Source organism: Gossypium hirsutum, chromosome D01 (assembly GCF_007990345.1).
Source record: "Gossypium hirsutum isolate 1008001.06 chromosome D01, Gossypium_hirsutum_v2.1, whole genome shotgun sequence".
In the NCBI taxonomy this organism is placed as follows: domain Eukaryota; kingdom Viridiplantae; phylum Streptophyta; class Magnoliopsida; order Malvales; family Malvaceae; genus Gossypium; species Gossypium hirsutum.
In genome coordinates, this window is record NC_053437.1 from 45,599,659 (window position 1) to 45,623,966 (window position 24,308).

General features: G+C 30.0%; 1 protein-coding gene, 1 long non-coding RNA gene and 1 other non-coding gene across 17 annotated transcripts; 2 read left to right on the forward strand and 1 right to left on the reverse strand.

The window, feature by feature from the left end:
• The first annotated feature begins 601 nt into the window (after positions 1-601).
• On the forward strand, positions 602-708 carry LOC121214221 (small nucleolar RNA R71). The gene has a single exon (XR_005909807.1). It is a non-coding gene; the product is annotated as a small nucleolar RNA R71 (small nucleolar RNA).
• A 6,192-nt stretch (positions 709-6,900) lies between these two features.
• Positions 6,901-16,851, reverse strand: LOC107922218 (NAD-dependent malic enzyme 59 kDa isoform, mitochondrial). 15 transcript variants are annotated; one of them, XR_005909044.1, is made up of 12 exons: positions 16,422-16,817; positions 15,808-15,868; positions 15,674-15,730; positions 15,484-15,578; positions 15,182-15,280; positions 14,960-15,026; positions 13,912-13,947; positions 10,793-10,864; positions 8,837-8,940; positions 8,678-8,761; positions 8,444-8,550; positions 8,057-8,323 (listed from the first exon to the last, which is right to left on the reverse strand). XR_005909044.1 is itself a non-coding variant. In XM_016852128.2 (8 exons), exons 5-8 carry the CDS (start codon positions 15,278-15,280, stop codon positions 7,199-7,201), a joined length of 417 nt encoding a protein of 138 aa, XP_016707617.1. In that variant the 5' UTR covers positions 15,484-15,578; positions 15,674-15,730; positions 15,808-15,868; positions 16,422-16,822; the 3' UTR covers positions 6,901-7,198. The 15 variants fall into 15 exon arrangements, 7 of the variants coding, with proteins under 7 accessions (XP_016707617.1, XP_016707619.1, XP_040942473.1 ...); XR_005909045.1 differs by lacking the exon at positions 15,808-15,868; XR_005909043.1 differs by having other exon boundaries at positions 8,678-8,940.
• LOC121213663 (uncharacterized) lies at positions 11,579-19,924 on the forward strand. The gene is made up of 2 exons (XR_005909047.1): positions 11,579-11,644; positions 19,849-19,924. It is a non-coding gene; the product is annotated as an uncharacterized lncRNA (long non-coding RNA).
• The last annotated feature ends 4,384 nt before the right edge of the window (positions 19,925-24,308 follow it).

Genomic DNA, 24,308 nt, shown 5'->3' on the forward strand with positions numbered 1-24,308 from the left:
GTTAATTTTTTAGTATTGCTTCAGTGTTTTGAAAACACGTTTCTAACACCGAGATAAACTTTATCAACATTTCCTCAAGGTTTGGCTTTTTCTCTTACAGATAAGGTTGTTGGAAGCCTAGAGGTGATTGTGCTCTTTGATTTCCTTAATCACCCCAAGAGAAATTGGGATGGTTCCTCCAACTTGCATTATAGTTATTACTATAAGGGTTATTTTGAGGTCTAAAATTGTTACCCATATAATTTACTTGCTTATTCTCTGTGCTAGGACAGAAGGGTAAACATTCTGGAACAATCATTCCACATCCATTTGTATCACATTGCATCACCGGATTTACCTGTATAGAAAAAATTTCTTATTTAGTACTTCTACTTGGTTTGATAACGTGGTGACTGCATCTAAATTAAAAACACCGGCTACTTTCATCGGCTTTGTCCTCAAGACTTGCCAATGATAATTATTTAGTGACATCTCTTCTATAACTTCATAAGTTTCTTTGGGTGTTTGATTGTTCAGTGTTCTACCAGTTGCTGCATCAATTAGTTGCCTAGTTGAAGGATTCAAACAATTGTAGAAGGTTTGGACTTATAACCATAAAGGTAACCCATGATGAGGGCACCTTCTCAATAGATCCTTGTATCTCTCCCATGCATCATATAACATCTGTAAATCAATCTGGGTGAAGGAAGAAATAACATTCCTCAACTTAGTTGTTTTACCCGGTGGGAAGTACTTCAGAAGAAACTTCTTGGTCATTTGAACCCATGTAGTGATGGACCCTCGTCGTAAAGAGTTTAACTACTATTTTTCCTTGTTCCTCAAAGAGAATAGGAACAACCGTAAGTGAATGGCATCATCAGTGGCACTATTAATCTTGAAAGTGTCGTAAATCTCTAGAAAATTGGCCAAATGAGTATTAGGATCTTCATCTTGCAAACCGTCGAACTGGACATATTGTTGCACCATCTGAATAATGTTTGGCTTAGTTCAAAATTATTTGTAGCAATGGTGGGTCTCATAATACTTGATTCAGCCCCCAATCAGAGTGGGTTTGGCATAACTGTACATAGTACAAGGAACAAGAGTTGTAGGAGGTAGCTAAATATTCTGATTATTGCTCATCTCCTCAGTAATACTGTTGTCCTCTTATTCGTATACTATATTCTGTTGACTCTGCCTTGCTTCTCTACGATTTCTGTGAGCAGTACTTTCAATCTCGCTATAAAAAAGTAATGGTCCCGACAGGTTTCCTCTAGTCATAAACTAAAAGAACCTGCCAGAAGAAAACGAAAGAAAAATTAGAATGTAAAATTTAAACTAAAATGAAAATATAAAAATAAAATAAAAATAATAAAAATGGATAAATTAATAAAAATAAAGTGTTCCTAATATTCTAGTCTTTGGCAACGACGCCAAAAACTTGATGTATCACATGAATAACTTAAAATACGACGTAGGCAAGTGCACCTATCGATAAATAGTATGGCTATGGTGAGTAGAGATACCGTATCCACGAGGACTAAAAGTATTAGTAATTATTGTTTTCCTATTATTTAGCCGACAAATTGGAGTGATTGGTTTTAAACTAAAATTACTAAATTAATCTAACGAAGGCTCCGTTTGTTTCACTGAAAATGACTTCCAGAAAATGATTTTTGGAAAATGATTTACTTTTTTGGAAAAGCTAATATTTTCTGGTATTTGGATTAATCTGTGTAAAATATTTTCTGTTACTTGGTAGATTTCTTAAAAATATTTCATAAAAGTTGTTTTCAATTAAACAAACATACATTTGAGATTTTCTTATTTTTCATTGTTTAATTGAATTTATTTTTATCTATAATTTTAGATGTTATATTGTTTCTACGTATATTAAAAATATTATATTAAATTCAGGTTCATTACAATGTCACTTTTTAATTACATGACTACCAAATGAGTATTTTTTATTTGAAAATGTGACATCAACAAAATTGATCAAAAAAATTTAACAATGTCAACAATTGGACTTGATTTTCAAATTTAAAAAATTAAGGAACTAACTTCTTGAAAATAAAAGTAAAAAGACTAAAGTGCAAATCTGTGAAGTGAACATAGACTTATGACATATTTTAACCTTTATACTACAAAAAATTTATTATTAATATATTTATAATTGCAATAAATATTTATTATTCAAATATTAATATTGAATATTTTCAATAATATGTGAATAATATTATTTAAAATTATTATTTTTAAAATTTATTATTAAAATAAAATTTAAATATTAAATAATTTATTAAAATAATAATTAAATAATTATATTAATAATTTATTAAATGACTAAATATAAATAATTAAATATGTATGTTTAATAATATTGAAAAATATAATATTTTAATAATTTTAAAAATAAAAATAAAATTATTATCAATATAATAATATTAAAGCTTGATTTAAGTTAATTTTTATATAAAAATAAAATTATCTATAGATGAGCTCTTTTCTAGAAAATGACTTACGCTTTTCAAAAGAGTAAGTCATTTTACAGGAAAAAAAAGACTTATTTTACATTGACCTGTAAGTCATTTTCTGTTGACTAAGATATTTTATGTGAAACAAACATAGGAAAATGCAGAAAATATTTTTCGTAAAACCTTTTACGTGTAAACAAATGGACCCTAAGAACTCAATAGAGAATAAATCAAGAAAATAACTAAATAATAACCAATGATAGAGGCAATACCTAGGAAAGAATTCACCTAAACTTCATCTATTATTATGAATCTGAATTAAATGATTTATTCGCTTGCTATCTTGATCCGTAGAAGTCCCTAAATTATGCTAATATCTCTTTCGTGAGTAAGAACAACTGACTTTAGGTTGATTAATTGAAAGCTCTTTCTAATTAAAATCCCTATCGTCGCATTAACTTGATTTATGGATTCCCCTATTAGATTTGACTATAATCCGGTAGATTTATGTTTTTCTATTTCTAGGATTGCATGCAACTCTACTCAATTATTGCATACAACTCTACTCAGTTATGTCTAATGCTAGATCTAGAAATCGAAATCAAAGGAGGAAAAGTCTATTTCTAGGAAAACTCTACTCAATACTCTACAAGTATTGACACTGAAAAAAATAGAGGAATCAATACCTGATTGGGAAAAAGAGTAAGAAATACTATTGGATGACTTAGGAATAGAAGAATTCATCCAAAAATGTGGTGATTGAAAAAGCTTGTGTAGATGCTCTAGATGTTCCTTAGTGAATGGAGACCCTTCCAGAGAACTTTGCTGCTCATGATTTTATTAGTTGTTTGGAAAACTCTATTATCCCTAGATTGTGAACCACGAACATTGCCACTTTTCTTTATCTCATTCATCGATCCATAGAGCTTCTAACACGTTTCTTGAGTGTGCCAATATTTTTTGCAGTGGTCGCACCAAGGTTTCTTCCTTGTTTTCATTGTCATCATTATTTTTAGAAGTCACAAGAGTAATTTTATCATCGTTAGCTTTAATTCTTGGCCTTAACAACACTTTCCTCCTAGTCTCCTCTCTTCCAACCTTAGAAAAAATCTCATAGAGTGTTAGAAGGTTTTTTCCCTAAGATCCGAGATCTCACTTCATCAAAATTTTTATTTAAACAAGCCAGAAATAAATAAGCTCGCTTATTCTCTTCTTTTTTTTATAGCTTTTACACTATTTCCAGGAGAGTCTCATTCATCATTATAACATTGATCTAGTTCTTGTCAAAGAGACATCATCTAGTTATAATAAAAAGTAACCTCCTTTTCCTTTTGCCTAGCCTTCCAGAGTTTTAGTTTTAACTCAGAAATTTGTGAAGTATTTTCTAAATTTGGATAGGTGTCTTTCATAGCATCCCAAACATCTTTAATAGTTGAGAGAAAAAGAACAAAAAATTACCTATGGATACTTTTATGTAATTAAGAAGCCACGCAATTATCATAGAATTTTCTGACATCTATGTGCTCATCCTTGGATCGCCCACCTGTTGTTGCTTGACTTCTCCAATTAAATGACTTAGCTAACTTTATGGATTGTGGCCATTCGAGGTAATTCTTGTAATTCAACTTGTGAGATGTCAGTTGAATAGAGATGTGACCCCTCATCCCTTGAGTCATTGCACTCTCGGTAGTTGTTTCGATGACAGAACTTTTTATCTTCGTCTGGTTGATGGACCTCTTATCTTCAATGAAGGTTGTTTCAACCATGGTTCTATTGGAGATTTAACCTATCTCTGATACTATGAAAGTTTTCAAGAGAGCATTCAATAAAATTATTTTTTTATTAAGTAAAGAACTGAATTTAAATAGAAAAAACTCACAACATAACTGGGAATGTAATTCCCTTATTCTAGTAAACTACTAAAAGATAAATAAAATATTCCTAAAAAACTCAATTGATTATTCTAAGATTTATCTACCTAAATAACTTAAAAAACATCTCAAAAATATATGAGCTTCAACACGTATTTCAACACATTTTACAAGTGGAGTTTCAACTTACTTTGAACCATAGATGAAAGATGGTTGTTCACTAGTGCCTATGGATATAATTGTATACTTGTGTTCATTGAGGAAATTGATTTGGTGGATCTGTTTCTTATTAACAATTATTTCCATGGCTTGGTTCCTTGATTTTAAGTTCATCAATATTGCTTGTGAGCTTCAGATTACATTGATTGAAGGTTGTGACCTTTTATTGTTTTGATTGGTTATTTCATGTATGAATTTTGTTTTATTTTTATTGAGGTGTGAGATGGTGTCACCTGAATTGGATTTTTGGCTATTATCTGTTTGGTCAAACTAAAAATTTTCAAAGTTCTTTTAAATTAAAGGTACCTAGATTACTAAAGGGAATGACAAGCCATTGATGTCATAGGCGTGGTCGGCGAGATGGATCTTGGATAAAGCTGAGTGCCCATTCTTGAAGTCTATGATAGTGTTTGTGGTCATCTTTGTTACCTTTTGAACTGTATTAGTGTGACATTTGTGACTGCATAGTTTTTTTATGTGTGTGTGTGTTTTGAGGCATGGTTGTTAGAACCATAAAATAAGATCTGATATAAAACTTAACAAACCATAAACTAGGATCTGTCATGTCAAATCATCAAGAATAAATCAAGAACAAAAATAGATGCGGAAACGTACCTAAATCTACTATTTCTTGAAATATTTAGATCTTATGATTTTGATCTTCCAAATTAGCACACAAGTAATTCAGAGAAGGTGGCTCTCTCTTTTCTAAAGATGAGATACTAGAAATCTTACGTTTGTGTAATTTGGGAATCATAACCCTAATATATATAACTTTTTCATATTAACCCTAATTTCTAATCAGCCCATCATCAATTAGAAATTACTTCTTAGCGCTCAACAAACTTTAACCAAATTCGATCACTTTTAATTTGGGCTAATATTTTATAATAGTAAATAATAAAATGTAATTATACTTATTATATATACGATGTCTATATTTTTCCAACAATGGTGGTTTATGTTTGTTTTTTATTGAGGGTTCTAAGGAGTTTCTTTGCAGGTGATGGTAAGTGATTTCAAAGGAGTTGATGTTGTTGATTTTTGTGCTTTAACAATGTCTTAATGATTTTTGGAGCTCCATACTTATTTTTAGGTGCAATGTTGTATGTGCTTTCTAATTTTGGTGCGATCTTGGATCACATATGTTTTTTTACTTTCATTTAGGTGTTCGTTTGGTTTATTTTAGGTGCTTCTTTAGTAGTGCTTGTGTGGTCTTGTTTTACTAACCATTGCTTAGTTTATACTATTTTGGGTTTTAATAAAATTCTTATTTTGGCTATGCAAAAATATATATATTAAGATAAGTTTAAATTTGTTTTTTCTTTTATAATAGTGATCCTCTAGGTTATTTTAATTAAATTAGATTAATAAAAGTATATCTAAATGCTTGAGATTGTGAGAAATAATAATTTATTTTTTATTTTTCACGGTTTACAAAAATGACATTGTTATGACTTCCTCGTGTGTTAGATGAGATTTTGGAAATGGTAAATATTATGAACTAGATATATATATATATGTTGGGTTTTTAACACATGGGTTTTATAAAATCTATGTAAGAAGTGGATCGAACACTATGTAGTAAGTCAAATTGAAGCCATTTTAATGCTATTGATTCAAGAATTTCATCATACTTAGATGTTGTCAGTTTTTTATTTACAATGTTGATTTAGGGCTTTCACCTGTATCCTGATTTGATAGTTGTGTTGGTTGAAAGGTGGGGACCTGAGGTACTTACCTTTTGGTAAGTGAAATGTATGCAAATCATCCTTCAAAAGTGCCGCAAAAAATGCTGTTGTTGTCAACGCCACAAACATTTGCAGTGTTTTTAGAAATAAACGCCGCTAAAAGTCATGACCTTTAGCGGCGCTTTTACAAAAACGCCGCTAAAGGTCATGATCTTTAGCGGTACTTCTCCCACAAACGCCACTATAAAGATGGCTTTTAGCGGCGCTTTTTGACAAACGCCGCTAAAAACATGACTTTTAAAAAATATTTTAATTAAAAAATATTTATTTCTATGATAAATATTATATTATGTTTTGTTTTTGAAATTTAAAATTTAAACTATATACTTTTAAGGATAAAAAATATTAATTAAATTAAAATTTCTATTAAAATTTTAACTTTAAAGCTAAATATAAAAATTAATGAATTTAAATTTAGAATTAAAATATTATGTTGAAATAAATAAGCACCTAAAATTCCAATCAGTCCTAACGAATAAGAAATTCACATATCTACCATATATTTTTTTAAATTCACGTCAATATTATAAAATTAAAGAAACCAAATTATACTAAATTAAAATCAAATTATAATAATAAAGGGACTAAAACCATAATCAGACTGTAATAAAAATCAATCTTTCTTGCCTGAAATGATGAAAATATCCAGAGTCAAACAGATTTCTATCCAGTAGGAAATTAGAAAAGTAACTAATTAGAAGAATAATTCAAACAAATCCTAAATCCAAAGATTCAAAGTTAACATTACAAACAGGTGCACCATTGTAAGAGGATCTCCAAATCTCTAAGTGCATCAATAAATGTTGGATACCTAAAATAACAAACATATTTAGATGCCTGCATCAAGAAGAATGTGTCCTACAATCAACATTGTGACCCGCACCTGCATTGATAGCTCCTCCTAGGAAGAAGCTGACTGCACCAACAAGGATGCTGGCTCAACGCCTTTTGTTTCTAGTAACATAAGAGGCTCCAAATAGTAGAGCGAAGACGTAAAAAGTGTGAGGAGCTGGATGTCATTTTTGCAGTCGTCAGTTTCATGAAGATGTGCTTGTTTCCTTCTATATATCTTTGGGAAGAATTCCTTCAAGAAATCATCCATGGAAGTCACTCCACCTGCAATCAATATTAAAAGATAAACACTACACCAAAATAGACTTTTAGCGGCGTTTTTTTAGGCCTTTAACGGCGCTTTCACAAGCACCACAAAAAGTGCTGCTATAGACAACGCCGCTAATTTATATAAAAAACGCCGCTAAAGATCATGACCTTTAACGGCACTTTTATCACAAACGCTGCTAAAGAACATGACCTTTAGCGGCGCTTTTGTCACAAACGCTGCTAAAGAACATGACCTTTAGCGGAGCTTTTGTCACTAACGTCGTTAAAGAACATGACCTTTAGCGGCGCTTCTCGCAAAAACGCCGCTAAAAACATAACTTTAAAAAAATTATTTTAATCAAATAATATTTATTTTTACGATAAATATTATATTATGTTTTATTTTTTAATTTTAACTTTAAATATACTTGTAAAGGATAAATAAAAAAATATTATTTAAATTAAATTTTCTATGAAAATTTTAAATTTAAAACTAAATATAAAAATTAATGAATTTAGTTTTAGAATTTAAAATAATAAATTAATAACACAATTAAAAAATTAGAAAATTTAGATTCCTAGAGTCAAACCATAATGATTTTCTCGTTGAAATAAGAAACTAAAAAGAAAAAGAAAACTATGAATGAAGTAGATATCATAAAAAGAAATCCGCAAATGATTTTCTAGCAAAACATTTTTACATGATTAGTTCATAAAATCCACATCTTCATTGCACAAGAGAAAGGACATTACATATCTAAAAGAACATAAAAGGCTTTGCACAAATAGGATGAAAAAAGCTAGAAAGGAGGTACAAAATTGTACATCTTTATTAAGTAGGAAGAAGTTCTGTGCAGCTATTTCTGCATTTCCTGTCATCCTTACAACAGCTTGAATAGCCATGCTAAGAACACCAAGCCCTGCACTGGAAGCCAGAAAGAAAAGTTTTTATGAGAAATAAAGCTGTGAGGGAATGGATGCAAGGAGCCGTAGAAAATTTATGGTGAAATATTGAAAGACCAAGCTTTATAAGTCAGCCAAATACCTTCCAGCTCCCACCACAACAATCTTGTGGTTTGGAAAATCATCCAAAGATCGACGTTGTGCTCTTACAGTTCCTAACAATCCAGCAAGTGCAACTCCAGCAGTTCCCTAAGAGAATTAAGTAAGCACAACTTTCTAATATTGGTGGCATTCATAGTGATGCTGCAGCAATCTAAGTTACACTAGAATCTAATCCTATCCATAAAAGTAGCAATTTGCTGGGCCAAGTGCTCACCTGTACGTCATCATTAAACATGCAAAACCTTTCCCGATAGCGTTTCAGAGTTTCAAAGGCCCACTTCATTTGAAAATCCTCAAACTAAATGGGGTAACCATCAAATAAACATCATGGTATGAGCATAAAACAAAAGTCTCACTTCTGAAAGAGAGAAACCTATACAATAGCCTTAGGCCAACGTGTTAAAACCGCTTCGATGAACTCATCAATAATTGATAAATATTCTTCCCCTTCTAACCTTGGTTGTCTTAGTCCTAAATCTGTCCAAACCCCCAAAGAGAAACATGTCAAAAGAAATCTCCACAATCGGTAAATAAAAAAAAGTACCACCAAGCATTTCATATGTTCCATTCTATGAACAACAAAGTAAATAAGCACATATTTTACTCACAAAGTAGGTCTTCAATTAGCTTTAGATTGTTAATACCAACATCTAGCATAACTAGGAGTATATGTCTACAACCCAATTAAAGCACTGCTTTTTTTAAGCCTGCCTGTTGGTTACTGTGTCTGTATGGTAGGGATTTAGGTTGTGGATGTCTAAGCTTAGGCTTGCTTTATATTTTAAACAAAAATAAAAATCAACAACCAAAGCATGCAATTCATTAAGGATGAGCAAGAATGTGACCTACATTGATTAAACATTAATTCAAGGTCTTTGGGTGGTCGATATATTATCATAAATTTAGCTTTCCAGCTAAGTATGAAACCCTTATGGAGCCTTCTTTTATTTGCCCAAATTAAAAATGGTAATATCAATGCAAAGTAAATCGGTTTAATTTGATTCCATCTCTATTTTATTTTATTTATATTTAATGATAAAGTATATACATTTTCATATAGGAATAAATTTGTAATGGGTTGAACCTAATTTATGAACACTTTCAATTTAAAAAATAAAATAAAAGCAATAAAAAGCGTGCAAGCAATAAAAAAGACAGACACAAAATATCATTAGAAGATAACATGAATATGATATAAAAATAAGAATATTTAAAAATTATTAAATAAATAGTGAGAGATGAGAGGTAGTTGCACTCTCATCAAGCAGTGTATAACTCACTCATTTAAATGCACCACTTCCCACTATAATGGCTCGCAAGCAAACATTCATTTCATGGGGTAACTCTTTCCTTACACAGACTAATAGCTTGCCTTCATAAATTTGCTTCTTCTCTCTCACACTTGAATAGAATCTTTTGAACCTCTCAATTTATTAATTAGAGAAGAAAGATCTCTCATTTCTCCAACCAATCTTATGTTTCAGAACTTGTTTTTTTATTTATTTTGTTTATGTGTTTAGTTGACAAAAGCTGATTCCAAGGAAGTTTTTATGACTTCTTTCTTTTTTAATTTATAGATTTCTATTGACAGCTTCAACTATGCCTTGTCCTTAGGTGACACATTACTGAATCAAATTACTAATATATATTTATATATTTAGTATTTAAATGTTTATTTCTATTTGGTCTAATAATTTTTTTGGCCCTCTAAATTTATAACAAAGTTATTTTAGCTCTCCATTTATTTTTATTTTTTTGTTTTTTTAGCCCTTAAACTTACCAAATGAAATGCCATATGTCTTCAATATAAGCTCTAAAATCATCTCTAAAGCAATTAGACACACATAATATGCATCCAAAAATCAACCAACATTTCAAGATTTACAAATCAAACATGAAAGACAATAAAAAAGAAGAAAACACTATGTTTCATAACATTATTAGGAAAGGCAGCTAAGGCTTATATTACATTGGTAAATGACTAAATTTTGGACAAACCAAAGTAGGAATTGAGTTGAAAACATAACATGGAACACAGATCAAAAGATGTTATGTAATTGCAGATCCAAATAGCAAATAAAAGATAGGAAACTACATTAAAGAAAACAGCTTTTTAAAGTGACCAAAACAACAAACAAAATGCAAAATTCCAAAATCAAAGTCAAGATCTAAACATCCATACATCAAGAGGTAATTTTTTTAAGAAATATAATCAAGGCATAAAAGATTTTGCAACAAAAGTTGTACAGAAAAAAGCTTCACTATGCTAACATATCATTTACCATAAACTTTCCACAATCATCTGTAAATTAATATTCAAATACATTACCTAAAGTTGAAGAACAGGAAACCACCAATAACAACAAATGAACAGCATGCTACAAGGAGAGCCACAAGAAACCTACAAACATTAGAAACAAGAGAATAACTCAATTCTTAACACACAAATTCTAAACTATAAAGTCCATACAGACTCAAGAAGGGAACGGAAGATATATATATCAAAGAAAACAGAGGCAACATAAACAACTTTTAACCTGCGACATTTTTATTCAGCAAAAGTAAGTTGATTGTGATCATACATAATTTACATCTTTTGGGATCTACCAAGAATTTAAACTAATTAGCAATATATTAAACAAGTGTCATATACAAGGTCTCCTGTGAAGCTCTACACGAGACTTAAAACCAAAAGTAAAACAGTATTAAAAAAGTTAGATCAAACCCAAATCTTTTAAATGAAGACTGTTTTCGGAGAAACCCACCAAAACCCAAAATTCAAAAACAAAAAATAGAAGAGGGAAAAGACGAGGGTTGAGCTTACAAAGCAGTCATCATCAATGGTATAGATGTATTTCTTCTTGGAAACCATGTACCCAAAGCACCTATAAGCAGAATCCTTGAAAGAGATACAAGAAGCCTTAGGTCCCAAAATCCTGTTGATGTCGTTCCTATTGTAAAGCTCATAATCCAAGCCTTCAGGGACCTTGATAGTCTTGGTTACAAATTAAAAAGACATAAAGCGCGTGGATACACTGGCATTGGGTATAAACAAAAGGGTGTTTTTTTGTTAAACGTTTGCGGCGGGGATAGCCATTGGAAAGCAGAAGAAAAAGGGGAAGTAGAGAAAACGGTGAAGGAGTTCAAAACATCGTCGTCTGGTAGCGAGATGGAAAGCTGGGTTCTTTTGATAGGGTCAAGTGAAGAGGAAAGTGAGAAAAGGAGAGGGGAAAGGGTAATAGGAGAAAGGACTTGGTGAATAGAAAGGGAACGGGTATGGACATTGGAAGATTAGGGATTTCACGGGGGGAAAATTTGGGGTAAAATGGCGCCAATTTAAAAGGATTTTTGTGGCGTTTTTTATAAAAACGCAAACGCCGCTATTGTTTATTTTTTATCTGTTTAAAAAATATTTTATTTTAAATAAAACGATGTTATTTTGTTCTACTACAAATTTTTATTTTATCTATTAAAAATTATTAGTTAAGTTATTTTATAAAATATTTATTAGTTTTTTAAATTAAATTTTTATAAAAAAAAAGCTAAGTATTCCCAAAATAAATATCATAGATTTTAATAAGAAAAAAAATATTAAATGGCTGTAATTAATTATTAAGTTAGAATTATCCAATGTAAGCAATTAATCTCTCACATATCAAATTTCTATTAAAGATTGAGACGTTAATCATGATTTTATATTATTAATTTTTGATCTAATCTCCATTTTATTAGAGATATTTCTTCCTAACTAAAATATAACTATTTTGCTAGATGTTCGATGTGGAATGATTTTAGTTTTTGTATTTCATTTTTATTTGTTATAATTTGATCCTGTCCAAAATAGATAGTTACCATCCATAACCCCTAACCCCTAATCTCTAATCCTTAATTCTTAACCTCTAACCCCTAACCCTTCTTTTACAATTATATAAAAACTTAATTAATATATAAATTAAAAAATACTAATTAATCTAAACCTTAAACCTTAACCTGAACTCGAGTCTCTAAACCTTAAATCACTAACTCTTAACCTCTAACCCCTAACCCCAAATCCCTAACCCCTAACTACTAACCCCTAAACCTTATTTAATATATAAATTTAAAAACACTAATTAATCTAAACCCTAAACCCTAACCCAAATCCCTAACCCCTAATCCCTAAATCTTATTTAATATAAATTAAAACACTCTAATTAATCTAAACCTTAAAGCTTGACCTGACACGGAATCTATAAACCTTAAATCCTTAACTCTTAATCTTTAACCCCTAACCCCTAAATCACAACCCTTAAACCAAAATCCCTAATCCATAATCCCTAATTCCATAATCTATGAACGTTAAAATTGTAACTCCTAAATCGGCCTTAAATCTTAAATTAACCATATACCCTAAACTATATATATTAAACCCTAAACTATAATGATAATTAATTAAATATTTTCAAATTAATACTATCGTATCTTTTACAATTCTATATGAAATTATTTAATATATAAATTAAAAATCAATCAGTCATATACCTAAAAATTTTTAAAATTATTTTAAATAATAGTATTTTAATTTTTCCATTTTTAACAAATATTTTTTTATGTTTTTTATTTCAAATTTATCCATTTTTAACAAAATTCAATTAAAAATTAATTGAATTTTAATTAATATAAATAAACAAAGACAAATAAAATGTTTTAGCGGCGCTTTTTCAAAAACGCCGCTAATGCTCAGAAACGCCGCTAAAAGCCTGAGCATTAGCGGCGCTTTCTCAAAAACGCTGCTAAAGCTCTGAGAATTAGCGGTGCTTTCCCAAAAACGCCGCTAAAAGCCCAATCATTAGCGGCGCTTTTTTAAAAACGCCGCTAAAGCCCCGAAAGGTCAGAAAATGATGTCGTTAGGCTTTGGTTTTTTGCGGCGTTTTTCCAAAAAAACGCCGCTAATGATAATTTTTAGAGGTGCTTTCCTAAAAGCGCCGCTAATGCTCGATCTTTAGCGGCGTTTTATGTAAAGCGCTGCTAATGCTCGATTATTAGCGGCGTGTTTTGTCCAAACGCCACTAAAAAAGCCGCTAAAAGCCTGTTTTGGTGTAGTGAAACAGTGTCAGCATCTTGAAATAAGCATCTTATTGAGCTCTTTTGAATCAAATAACATAAATCTTCTAACAAACAGAAACAGATACATAATCTATAATGCAAGTAGCTTAGGAATCATTGATAATCCCCAAATACCAAATATATAATATATGAAGATTATATTTTGATGATTGAGAGGGTTCTTCTTAAGACATCGTTTTGATTGAAAAGCAAATCAGTAAATCTGGAAGATAGGATACAAATCTAAAAAGATTTCAGCAATTGCTAATACTTAATATAAATGAACAGAATTCATAAACAGGCTGAAGAAAAAAACCAATGAAAAAAAGGAAAAGAAAAGTGAATCATAGAAAAGAATCTGACCAGAAACACCAAGATCATATCCAAAAAGAGATCCCCCTGTAGCAGCAACAAGGCAAGCAAATATAAAATAGTTGGTAATCTTAAGCGACATTTAAAAGGATTAATATACACTTAACAAGCAAAGTTACTAAAATAGAATTTACAAATTGACTTGAAATGGTGGTAACCAAGAACAAACAATGAAACAAAACCAGTAAATATGCGGCCTTCTCGATTATGGCTAGGCCATAAAAATAATTATAATAAAAGAAACAGGTGTTGTGCTAGACGATAGACTACAGTGCAAAATAACACTACAAAATAGATAAAATTGTCTAGAAATTTTATAAACATGGTTTTATCTTATCCAGCTGAATCAGGATTTAATGAAGCTTTCCCTTAAATGAACAGTGCTGGGACAAAGTACCATCATGCTAAAAGTAAATTAGAATTTATTTACTCTTTTATTAACATTACATACAATTTTCAAAATAGAATAATACACATATTTTCATCAAAGTAGTACAACTTTTATTTTCTCTGCTAAATTCTGGCCACATATTGAGAAAACTGCCCAAATAATAGATTCAGAATTGCATTAAAATAAAAATAATCTCAAACCACATCCATTTTAGAACAGAAATTGGTTAATTTAGTTTTGGTAACTGAATTGTAATAGGAGAACATTATTGTTATAAATGATGATGATGATAATGGATGTTGTTCCAATTAAAAGACAATTGCAAAATTAGGTTTATTTTATTAATGGTGAAAATGAAACAAGAGTGAATAATTATTGAAACTTGATGATATTCGTAGCTCCCTAAGAACACCATTTGAAATGCTTGCTTGAAAGTTACTTTATCACCATGTAAAATAGATAGAGACACTGCAGGAGCAAGGCATGCAGGAAAAAAATTGGCTAAAAGTATAGTTACAACTGATCTGGAAAAATTAATAGAATTTGAAACTGACAACATATGATTTATATTGAAAGGAAATTCACAGTCTTTTCAATGGGACAACTTTGCCAAGAAACACCAACTATCTAAAGAATGAAGGTACATACCTTGTTTTCCATAACCTGCAGTTACTTTCAGTAGGCCCCCAAGGTCAATGCGTCCAAGGTTATCCACCTAAGAACACCATCATGCTCATATCTCAAAAAGTGTAATTTTGACTACAAGTTTTAGCATCAAATTCATAAAAAATATTGAACATGCAGTATAAATTAAAATGACACTTTTATTCCCCCTTTGAGAGCCGACAAAGAGCAGTTTAAAGAATCAACCTTATGCTTTGAGCCTATTAGACCTGGGATGCTAAAACCATCCAATTGGAATTGAACTTCTAATCCTTCTTCAACATGATTTCCATACACATCGAGCATCTACAAAAGCACATTATCGTGTTAGTAATATGAAGACCACATGTCCAGTGTATAATTTCATATTACAATCTTATGGCCTATGTGCTACTGTTTCCACTCACAACCACAGAAAAAGGTTATAAGAAAGAGAGAAAAATAAAAAGAGGCTCTCCTTCTGTGTGTAGAACCAAAAAATTGGCATTAAAATGATAACAAAGTCTCACCTCTAGCACAAACTGCTCAATTACAAAACCTGGGAGTAATTACTTTCTAGGAAGTCGTGAATTGACTTTGATACGGTGTAAAGCTCCAGGAGTAACTAATATGCGCAAAAAAAAAGTACAAAATAAATGATTAGACTTGTTTCTAAAATAAAGCTTTTGCTTGCAGAATAATTAATGTAGAGCATAATACCTTGACATTCCAAAGGAATTGATGTCGACTCATCTTGAATATATATCATCAATGTGGCTGCATAATATGGCCGGATTGAATGAAATAGCCAGTGTAGCTTTAGCAGTCAAGCTAAAAATATTCAATGTACTTACCAACACATGAAGCACAATCACCAAACCCATGCCATTTTGAAGTTTTGATACGAGTATGCCTCTGACGCAAGTATGTTCAATATTTAGAAGTTTGACATTATCCCTTTCTTATTTCTCCATCACATGTAAAACAATATTTAGAAGTATAAAGCTTATATATAATATATTGGCCAGTCAAGTTTGACATTATCCCTTTCTTATTAGTTAAAAGTTCAATCATCCAGGTTTATCTAAGTCTACTGCCTTATAAAAAAGAGCACCAAGGCACACAACGTGTCTATGCCTCATTAAATGGGCCTCGCCTGGAAAGGTCTGAGGCATTTTTGTTGAATGCTGCAAAGGCACAGACGCACCTAGGTACATGCCTTGACAACACTGACCCTACCATTCAGCCTCAAACAAGGGACCCAGATTTCATCCACAAATTCAAATTCAAAGCTAAAAAATACTACCAAATATTCCTATCTCCAGAAAAAATGCAAAAACACAAACAATGGTCAAACAAAAATCATATATACAGCAAAAAAAAAAATCTACACGCAAATAGGGAAAGCCCATAACCAAAAAAAAAACAAATTATAAACATAAAAGAAGAGGTAAATTTGAAAAGTTACCCTCATACGATCAGACAAAATTGAGGGAGTGATGAGCTTATTGTTAGGCAAAAATTAAAGGAACACTGAAAAGTATTCACTTGAAACTCGAATGATTGGAGGAGAGCTCTTGAGAACGATTGATAATTGGCAAAGATCTTCGGATAAATGACATCTTTGAACAGCAGAAGAAATTAACTGACAATACAAAAAATGAAAGGAAATTAAAGAAAAAAGAATGAGATTAGAGTGGACTAACATATTATTATTTGGTTTTTTCCAAACCTAAGATTGCTTAAGGTATCAATTAAAAAAATTAAAAAATTTCAGAAGAACTGAAAACATAAATGAAAACCCCAATTTTATAAACACCAAACCAACATAACCTAGAATTCAGAAGAAAAGAGAAAATAAATTGTAATAGGCCCAATTTGTCTTGCCCGTTAGTGAAATAAACCAAATAAAAAAAGAAAACCAAATTTTAAATAGGCCGCAGTCCAAATTACAATGGGCTCCAGCGGCCCGAACAAAAAATACCCAACATGATACCTAAACTACATTTAGCCCAACTATCATGGCCCAACGCAGCGCAACACAACTAGAAACCCTAGCAGCAATGGCGAGCCTCTAGCGCCGCAGCCACCAGGGTTCTCCGTACCTTCCGTATCCGCCACGTCCACAGCTCGTACAACTTCCAAACCTGCACCACAACAAACTCACAAGCAACAGAAAGAAATCGAAAAACAGAAATGGCAGAGAAAGAGATGTTATTTTTATTATTTATTTATTTTTCTTTTTTTTTCTGATTCGGCTATATAAAGCCAAATACAACACTGTAAAAGGGATGGGATTTTGGAAAAAATCAATAAAAAAGAAAAGAGCATATAGCAGAAATTCGAAGGTGATTTCAGTATATATATATATTTATATTATTTTTGTTTTCCTTTCTTTTTTCATGGTTTCATGTGCTAAAACAAAAGAAATGATAAACAAAAGAAGAGTACACCTACTTGGTGGCCGACTTGCCTTCTACTCCGTCGCAATCGGAGTCGGATGGAGGTTAAAGGCATGAAACGACGCGGAGTTGAGAGGAGAGTGCTTAGGTTCTTGTTTCAAAGGGCAGATCGGGTTTAGTTTAGGGTTTTTTTTATTTTTATGTTAATTACGGAAACGGCACCGTTTGAAGTTTGCATAATAGCTTCCAAACGATACCGTTTTGGTGGCCATGACCCGCGCTTGAACCAGACCCGGATGAGGCCAGATCCGCGCATTTTGGATCGAGGGGAAATTTGCGCAATGAGCCCCTCCCATTTTGTTTCGTTTTAATGCAGTTCTTTTTCTTTGATTTTTTTAATTATTACCTCGCATTTGATTCCATTCTCATTTAGATCCACAGTTGGACGGCGCCATTTTCATTGATCGGATTTGAGCATCCAAACATTTGTGTTTAATTGCTGTTTTGATCCCTCAGTTTTGAATCAATTATCAATTCATCTCGTTTTCTTTCTCTTTTAATTCTAGTGGCAATTTAGTTTTTTTATTTAATTCTAAATCTATTTAATTCTTATTTTGACATATTTATTTCTAAAAAATCTATTATTATTTTAATATTTAAATTTGATATTGTTTTAAAATTTATTATTAGTGTAATTTTAAAATATAATATGCTATTATTTTAAATTTTTAATTAATATTATTTTAATTTATTATACATTGATGTTTTAAATCCATTAGGTATTTTGTTTTAAATATAATATATTATGATTTATTTCATTATTAAGTATTTTATGTATTTTATTGGAGTTTATTGTAATTTGAATAATTTTTTTGATATTTTATTTTATATTGTTTTTTATTTTCTCTTTTCATATATATTCCTATATGGTATATCTTTACGTAATAATATTTGTTATAATACTATTATTCATATAAGTACATAGCTTATTAAATTATTTTTTAGTACGTATCAATGTTTTGATTTTATATGATAATTAATTTTAAGTTTTTTTAATATATTTGCATATGTCTTTCAAATCAATTTTATTTATATGTAATTAATTCCTTTTAAAATTTTGTAATATGTTTTACTTACTTTTTTATATATTAGTATGTATGTATCATGTCTAACTAATAAATATATATTGCTTACTTTAAATCTATTCCTAATTGGTTCCAAATACTAATTATTTAAATTTTTTTTTGGGTTTATTTTGAAATCATGTATGTAATTTCTCTTGAATTTTTGTACAAAGGATATAGCGATTATAAATTTTCTCCCTTTTCATTGTTTTGAGGTATCTTTTTAGGAGATTGATTATCAAGTTATCCGATGCTTAATTATTAATATTGGTGTTTGTATAATATTATTGCTATTTGTATTCACCTATTTTTCTTAGTACTTCTTAATGTAGGTTTGAGTTGCTATTTATCTTTTATATTATGTATTGCTATTCAATCATGTTTCGTTTGTAAAAATTATATTTTATTAAAGAACACAATCCTTTCATCTCATAATTTTCAAAAAGGCTTGGTGTTCATGGATATCGAAAGGATTGTGCCCTAACTTACTGGGCCTCAATTCTTTTCGATAAATTTAGATAGCCAAGTTTTTATTTTATCAAAACCATACAATTTTAAAATAAAGCTTTTGAGGCTTCAAAATGTTGGATCCCAACTTATTGGATATGGTCAAAATAAAGGAAATATTTGGTGTTTAGGAATTTCGAGAAATTAAACCCTAACTTATTGGGTTCGGATTTCTCGTTTAACCTAAAATGACCAAATAACCTTATCAAAATACATGAATTTAAAAAAAAAAAAAAGAAAAATTTAAAAATTTAAAAGACATACGTAATTTTGAAGATTGAACTGTTACACCCTAACTCACTAAGTGTGACGTTTATTACTTTGAAATGGGTATGTCTTATCATCCAATTGAGTTATGCAAGTTTTCTCACCAAAGGATCGTATTTTTAAAATCTTTTCAAAATTTTGACACTAAGGCATTAAGCAATCGATTCGGTACCAATTTTTAGGCGTCACAAGGGTGCTAACCCTTCCTCGTGCGTAATCGACTCCCGAACCTATTTTTTCCAAATTTGTAGACCTAAAATCGTTTTCAAGGTGATCCCATCACACCTCCAATAAAGGTCGGTGGCGACTCCATTTTCATTTTCAAAGTCGATTCCTATTTCATTTTTTCAAATTAAAAAATGGTTTCGACATAAATTATAGCAGATCTAGAAATTAAAGAAAAACACAAAAATAAACAGCCAATGAGAAAATAAAAAAAACACAATGTCGATTAAGACTGAGAAAATACTGATATTTTATTCAATGTAAGGCGCAGCTAAAATAGAAGAACAAGGGACGAGATTTTGGGGTTTTCCAGCAACGAAGAGACTGAGAAAGAAAAGGGACGTCGTCTGGTAGCGAGATCGAAAGCTAGGTTCCTTTGATAGGGTCAGGTGAAGAGGAAAGAGAGAAAGGGAGAGGGGAAAGGGTAATAGGAGAAAGGGCTTGGTGAATGGAAAGGGAACGGGTATCAAAACAAAGTTCAAAACATTGTCGGCCATGGGAAGATTAAGGATTTCACGGGGGAAAATTTGGGTAAAATGGCACGATTATGTAAAGTAAAATGATTTTTGCGTCGTTTTTTATAAAAATGTGCTATTGCTTACTTTTTGCGGCATTTTTTGTAAAAAGGCCACAAAAAATTATTTTATTTTGAACAAAACGACGTTGTTTTGCTCTACTAAATTTTTTTTATTTTGTCTGTTAAAAATTATTAGTTAAGTGATTTTATAAAATATTTATTATTATTATTTTTTATAAAATAAATTTTTATAAAAAAAACTAAGTACTCTCAAAATATAATATTTAAATATATCAAATAGTTTAAACCATTTAATCTAAATTTAGATTAAATATTTTTAAATATAAAAACATTAATTAATTGTATAAAATTTCATCATTTAACAAATCTAAAGTAAACCTTAAATCCTAAACCATTTAATATATATAAAATTGATCTATTATCTCTTAAATAATTTAAACTATAATCATAATTTTAATATATTAAAATTAATATTATCTCTTTTACAATTATATAAGAAATTATTTAATATATAAATTTAAAACACCAATTAATCTAAACCTTAAACCCCATCTCTTAAACCCTAAATCATAAAACATAAACCCTAAACCCCTAACCCCTTTTTTACAATTATATAAGAACTTAATTAATATATAAATTAAAAATACTAATTAGTCTAAACCTTAAGCCCTAACCTAACCCCGAATCTCTAAACCCTAAATTACTAACTCTTAACCTCTAACCTCTAACCTCTAACCACAAACCACAAACCCCTAACCCAAAACCCGTAACCCCTAACTACTAACCCTAAACCTTATTTAATATATAAATTAAAAAATACTAATTAATCTAAACCCTAAACCCTAACCTGAATCCCTAATCCCTAACCCCTAAACCTTATTTAATATAAATTAAAACACACTAATTAATCTAAACCTTGAACCCTAACTTGACATTGAATCTATAAACCCTAAATCACAACCCTTAAACTAAAATCCTTAATCCATAATCCCTAATTCCATAATCTATAAACCTTAAAATTGTAACTCCTAAACCAGCCTTAAATCCTAAATTAACCATATACCCTAAACCATATATATTAAACCCTAAACTATAATGATAATTAATTAAATATTTTAAAATTAATACTATCGTATCTTTTTACAATTATATATGAAATTATTTAATTTATAAATTAAAAATCAATCAGTCATATACCCCAAAAATTTTAAATAATAGTATTTTAATTTTTCTATTTTTAATAAATATTTTTCTATGTTTTTTATTTCAAATTATTTCGACCTGTCATTATTTCAAATTTATCCATTTTTAACAAATCTTCAATTAAAAATAAATTAATTTTAATTAATATAAATAAACAAATTAAATAGTAAATAGACAGATAAAATGTTTTTGTGGAACTTTTTCAAAAATGCTGCTAAAGCCCCGAGCATTAGCGGCGCTTTTTCAAAAACGCCGCTAAAGCCCCGAGCATTAGCGGCGCTTGTTTAAAAACGCCACTAAAGCCCCGAAAGGTCAGAAAACAATGCCGTTGGGCTTTGTTTTTTTGCGGCATGTTTCCAAACAATGCCACTAATGCCCGTTTTTAGTGGCGCATTAAGGCTCGATCTTTAGCGGCGTTTTTTTATCCAAACGCCACTAAAAATGCCGTTAAAAGCCTGTTTTGGTGTAGTGGTGAGCTCGAGGAGCTCATTAAGTACTCAAGGATAAGTGTTGTTTAAACATGTAGGTATCAAATTTGTCGAATAGTTGTGGTTTTGGCTTGGGAGCTTCATGTCATCCTTCAACAAGGTTTAAAGTTTGTAATTTAATTATTGATGGTAATTGACATTAGAACTATGACATATATATATTAAGACTTAGTTTAAATTTGGACTCGTAAAACTTTGATTTGTAATTCAAGTTATTTATGTGCTTTTTATTAAGCTTTGTTCCATGGTTTACTTTGAATATGTTTATGGTTGCTTCATGAGTTAAATGAGTTTTAAAATTGGTTTGAAATGTGCTAGAACGTGTAATGATATGGACATGTTTAGGCATGATTTTCAAGTGTTTTGGACTATTTTTCAACTTTAGGAGCCTAGAGTTCGATACCCTTACCCTAGATATCGGGCCAAAATAGGTCAGTAGCTAAAATGCTATAGTATAAGGATTATGTATCATTACCTAGCCCCTGATAATGCCCTAGACTGGTTTGATTGTTTTGAGCCCTTTGATGCTCGTACTAGACCTCGGGCACCTTCGATCACCCAAAAAGTGATTCTAAATGGTTATTAGATAATTTTAAAGCCTTCAAATTGTTTTTATATTATTTTTATGATTTTATTTAAATCATTTAAAATTTTAAATTTTGATAAAACTCTTATTTCTCTCAACCTAAATGGTTTCATTTTGAATCTCAAAATGATTCCTAATCATATTGAATCCTTTTTGAACTTAATTGATTCAATTTAAGCAACACTAAAATGTTTTGAAACTGATGTTTTTATAAAAGGAACTTTTTTTTAAGTCTAAAAGTCATTTGGTTAAGGGGTGTTACAACACTAACCTAATTAATTTATAACTAACATGATAACACGATATTTTTAAATAAGATTATAACATTTTAAACTATTTAGTTATAACATAATATTATAGGATAAAACATGTTTCAAGTTTTTGTATTCTTTGAACATTTATAATTTAGTCTCCCTATTTTTTTCTAATAATTTAATTTATCTATTTTTTAGATTTCAAAATTCAAGTCCAATTGTTAACATAGTTAAAATTCTTCTGTTAAATTTACGAGTGTGACATTTCAAAATAGAAAAAAATACTCACTTGATAGTCATATAACAAAAAAAAAGATAATAATAAACTTGAATTTAATAGAATAATTTTTAACGATGTTAACAATTGGATTTGTGTTTTTAAATCCAAAAAATAGGGACTAAATTCCTTAAAATAAAAGTGAGGGTGACTAAATTACAAATGTAAGAAGAATACAAGGACTTGTAGCATATCTTAACTTGTTTTACATTATCATTTCAAATTAAGGTATAATTTAGTTTAGTCCCCTCAATTTTTTTTTATATTCTTCATGTGCATTTTATAGTCCATGTTCGGGATTAGTGGATATCCAATCCATAATGTCGTCTCTAAGGTTTGAACTCGTGTTCTCTTCTTTAAAATGCAATGTGCCTTACCATTACACCCAACACTTGTTGATAGTCTTTTCAAAATTCTTTAACTGTCTTAAAGTGCATTTAAGGTAATGGTTAATTGTACCAAATGCCCTTAAAACTATGGCTTAGATTCTAAATAATCGGTCTTTAAACATCAAAACATCCTAATTGAATCTTCAACATATCAATATCTTATGAACTAGGTTCCTCCATTAGTTTAATCATTAACTTAGGTGTTAAACGTAACTTCAAATCTAATACGGACCATATTTTAAATACGTAGATAAAATTATAAATAAGTACCAACTGCTAAGAGTGTGCAAAAGTTAGGTAAATTTGATTAAATTTATCAAATTGAAAAAATTTGATCAATTTCAATTTATGATTAGTCAAATATGTTAGTTAAAAATATTAAGTAAGTTTGATTTCAATTTTGAAATCTAAAGTTGGATTAACCGACATTATGTATACCTTATTAAATTAATATATTTTAAAAGTGAAAAACCTTAATCTATACCCCACTATATTACCCAAATTCAAACAAAAAATAAATCCAATATCTAAATAAATACATTATCAAACCCTAAACCCAAAATAAAAAGTTATGTACCCTAAACCTAAAAAATTAAACACAAACCCAATTTCAAAATTAAAATTTAAATCCAACATTTAATTTTAAAATATAAAATTGTAAACAAATTTAAAGAAAACCCTAAAATCCCTCATGTTGCTCTCTCTCATTTTCTTACGTTATTGCACTTGCTCTCGCTTTCAATCACCGTCTCTATGTTATGGAACGGCTCCAACGATCATTTTCATATTTCTGTTATTGTTGTTACTTCTTCTCTTTGGAACGCTGCATTTTAATTCTCATTGTTGTTCTAGTTATACGGTGCTTTTTGTCCAATAGATTAGTATTAGCTTCAACGATTCATTTTGCAGGAAACACTGTTTATTGAAACAATATGGTTTATGCTATTGTTACTATTATTTGGTTCCTTTATATACCAGTAACTAAAAGAAAAACAATTATGAAATTTGAAATCAAAATTCTTCAGTACTCTCTTCTTCTTTTCTCTCGATCTTTTTCCTTTTCTTCATTTTCTTCTATTCTTTTACTGTTTCCAG

Bases quoted from the DNA above. Each gene is read 5' to 3' on its own strand.
- LOC107922218 (XM_016852130.2), bottom strand. From the start codon at position 15,280: ATGCTCGATGTGTATGGAAATCATGTTGAAGAAGGATTAGAAGTTCAA. The intron at 15,027-15,181 runs GTTGATTCTTTA...TGGTGTTCTTAG, and splicing joins TAATAGGCTCAAAGCATAAG to GTGGATAACCTTGGACGCAT. The intron at 7,414-13,911 runs GTCAGATTCTTT...TATTGATTGCAG, and splicing joins ATATGATCTTGGTGTTTCTG to GTGGAGTGACTTCCATGGAT.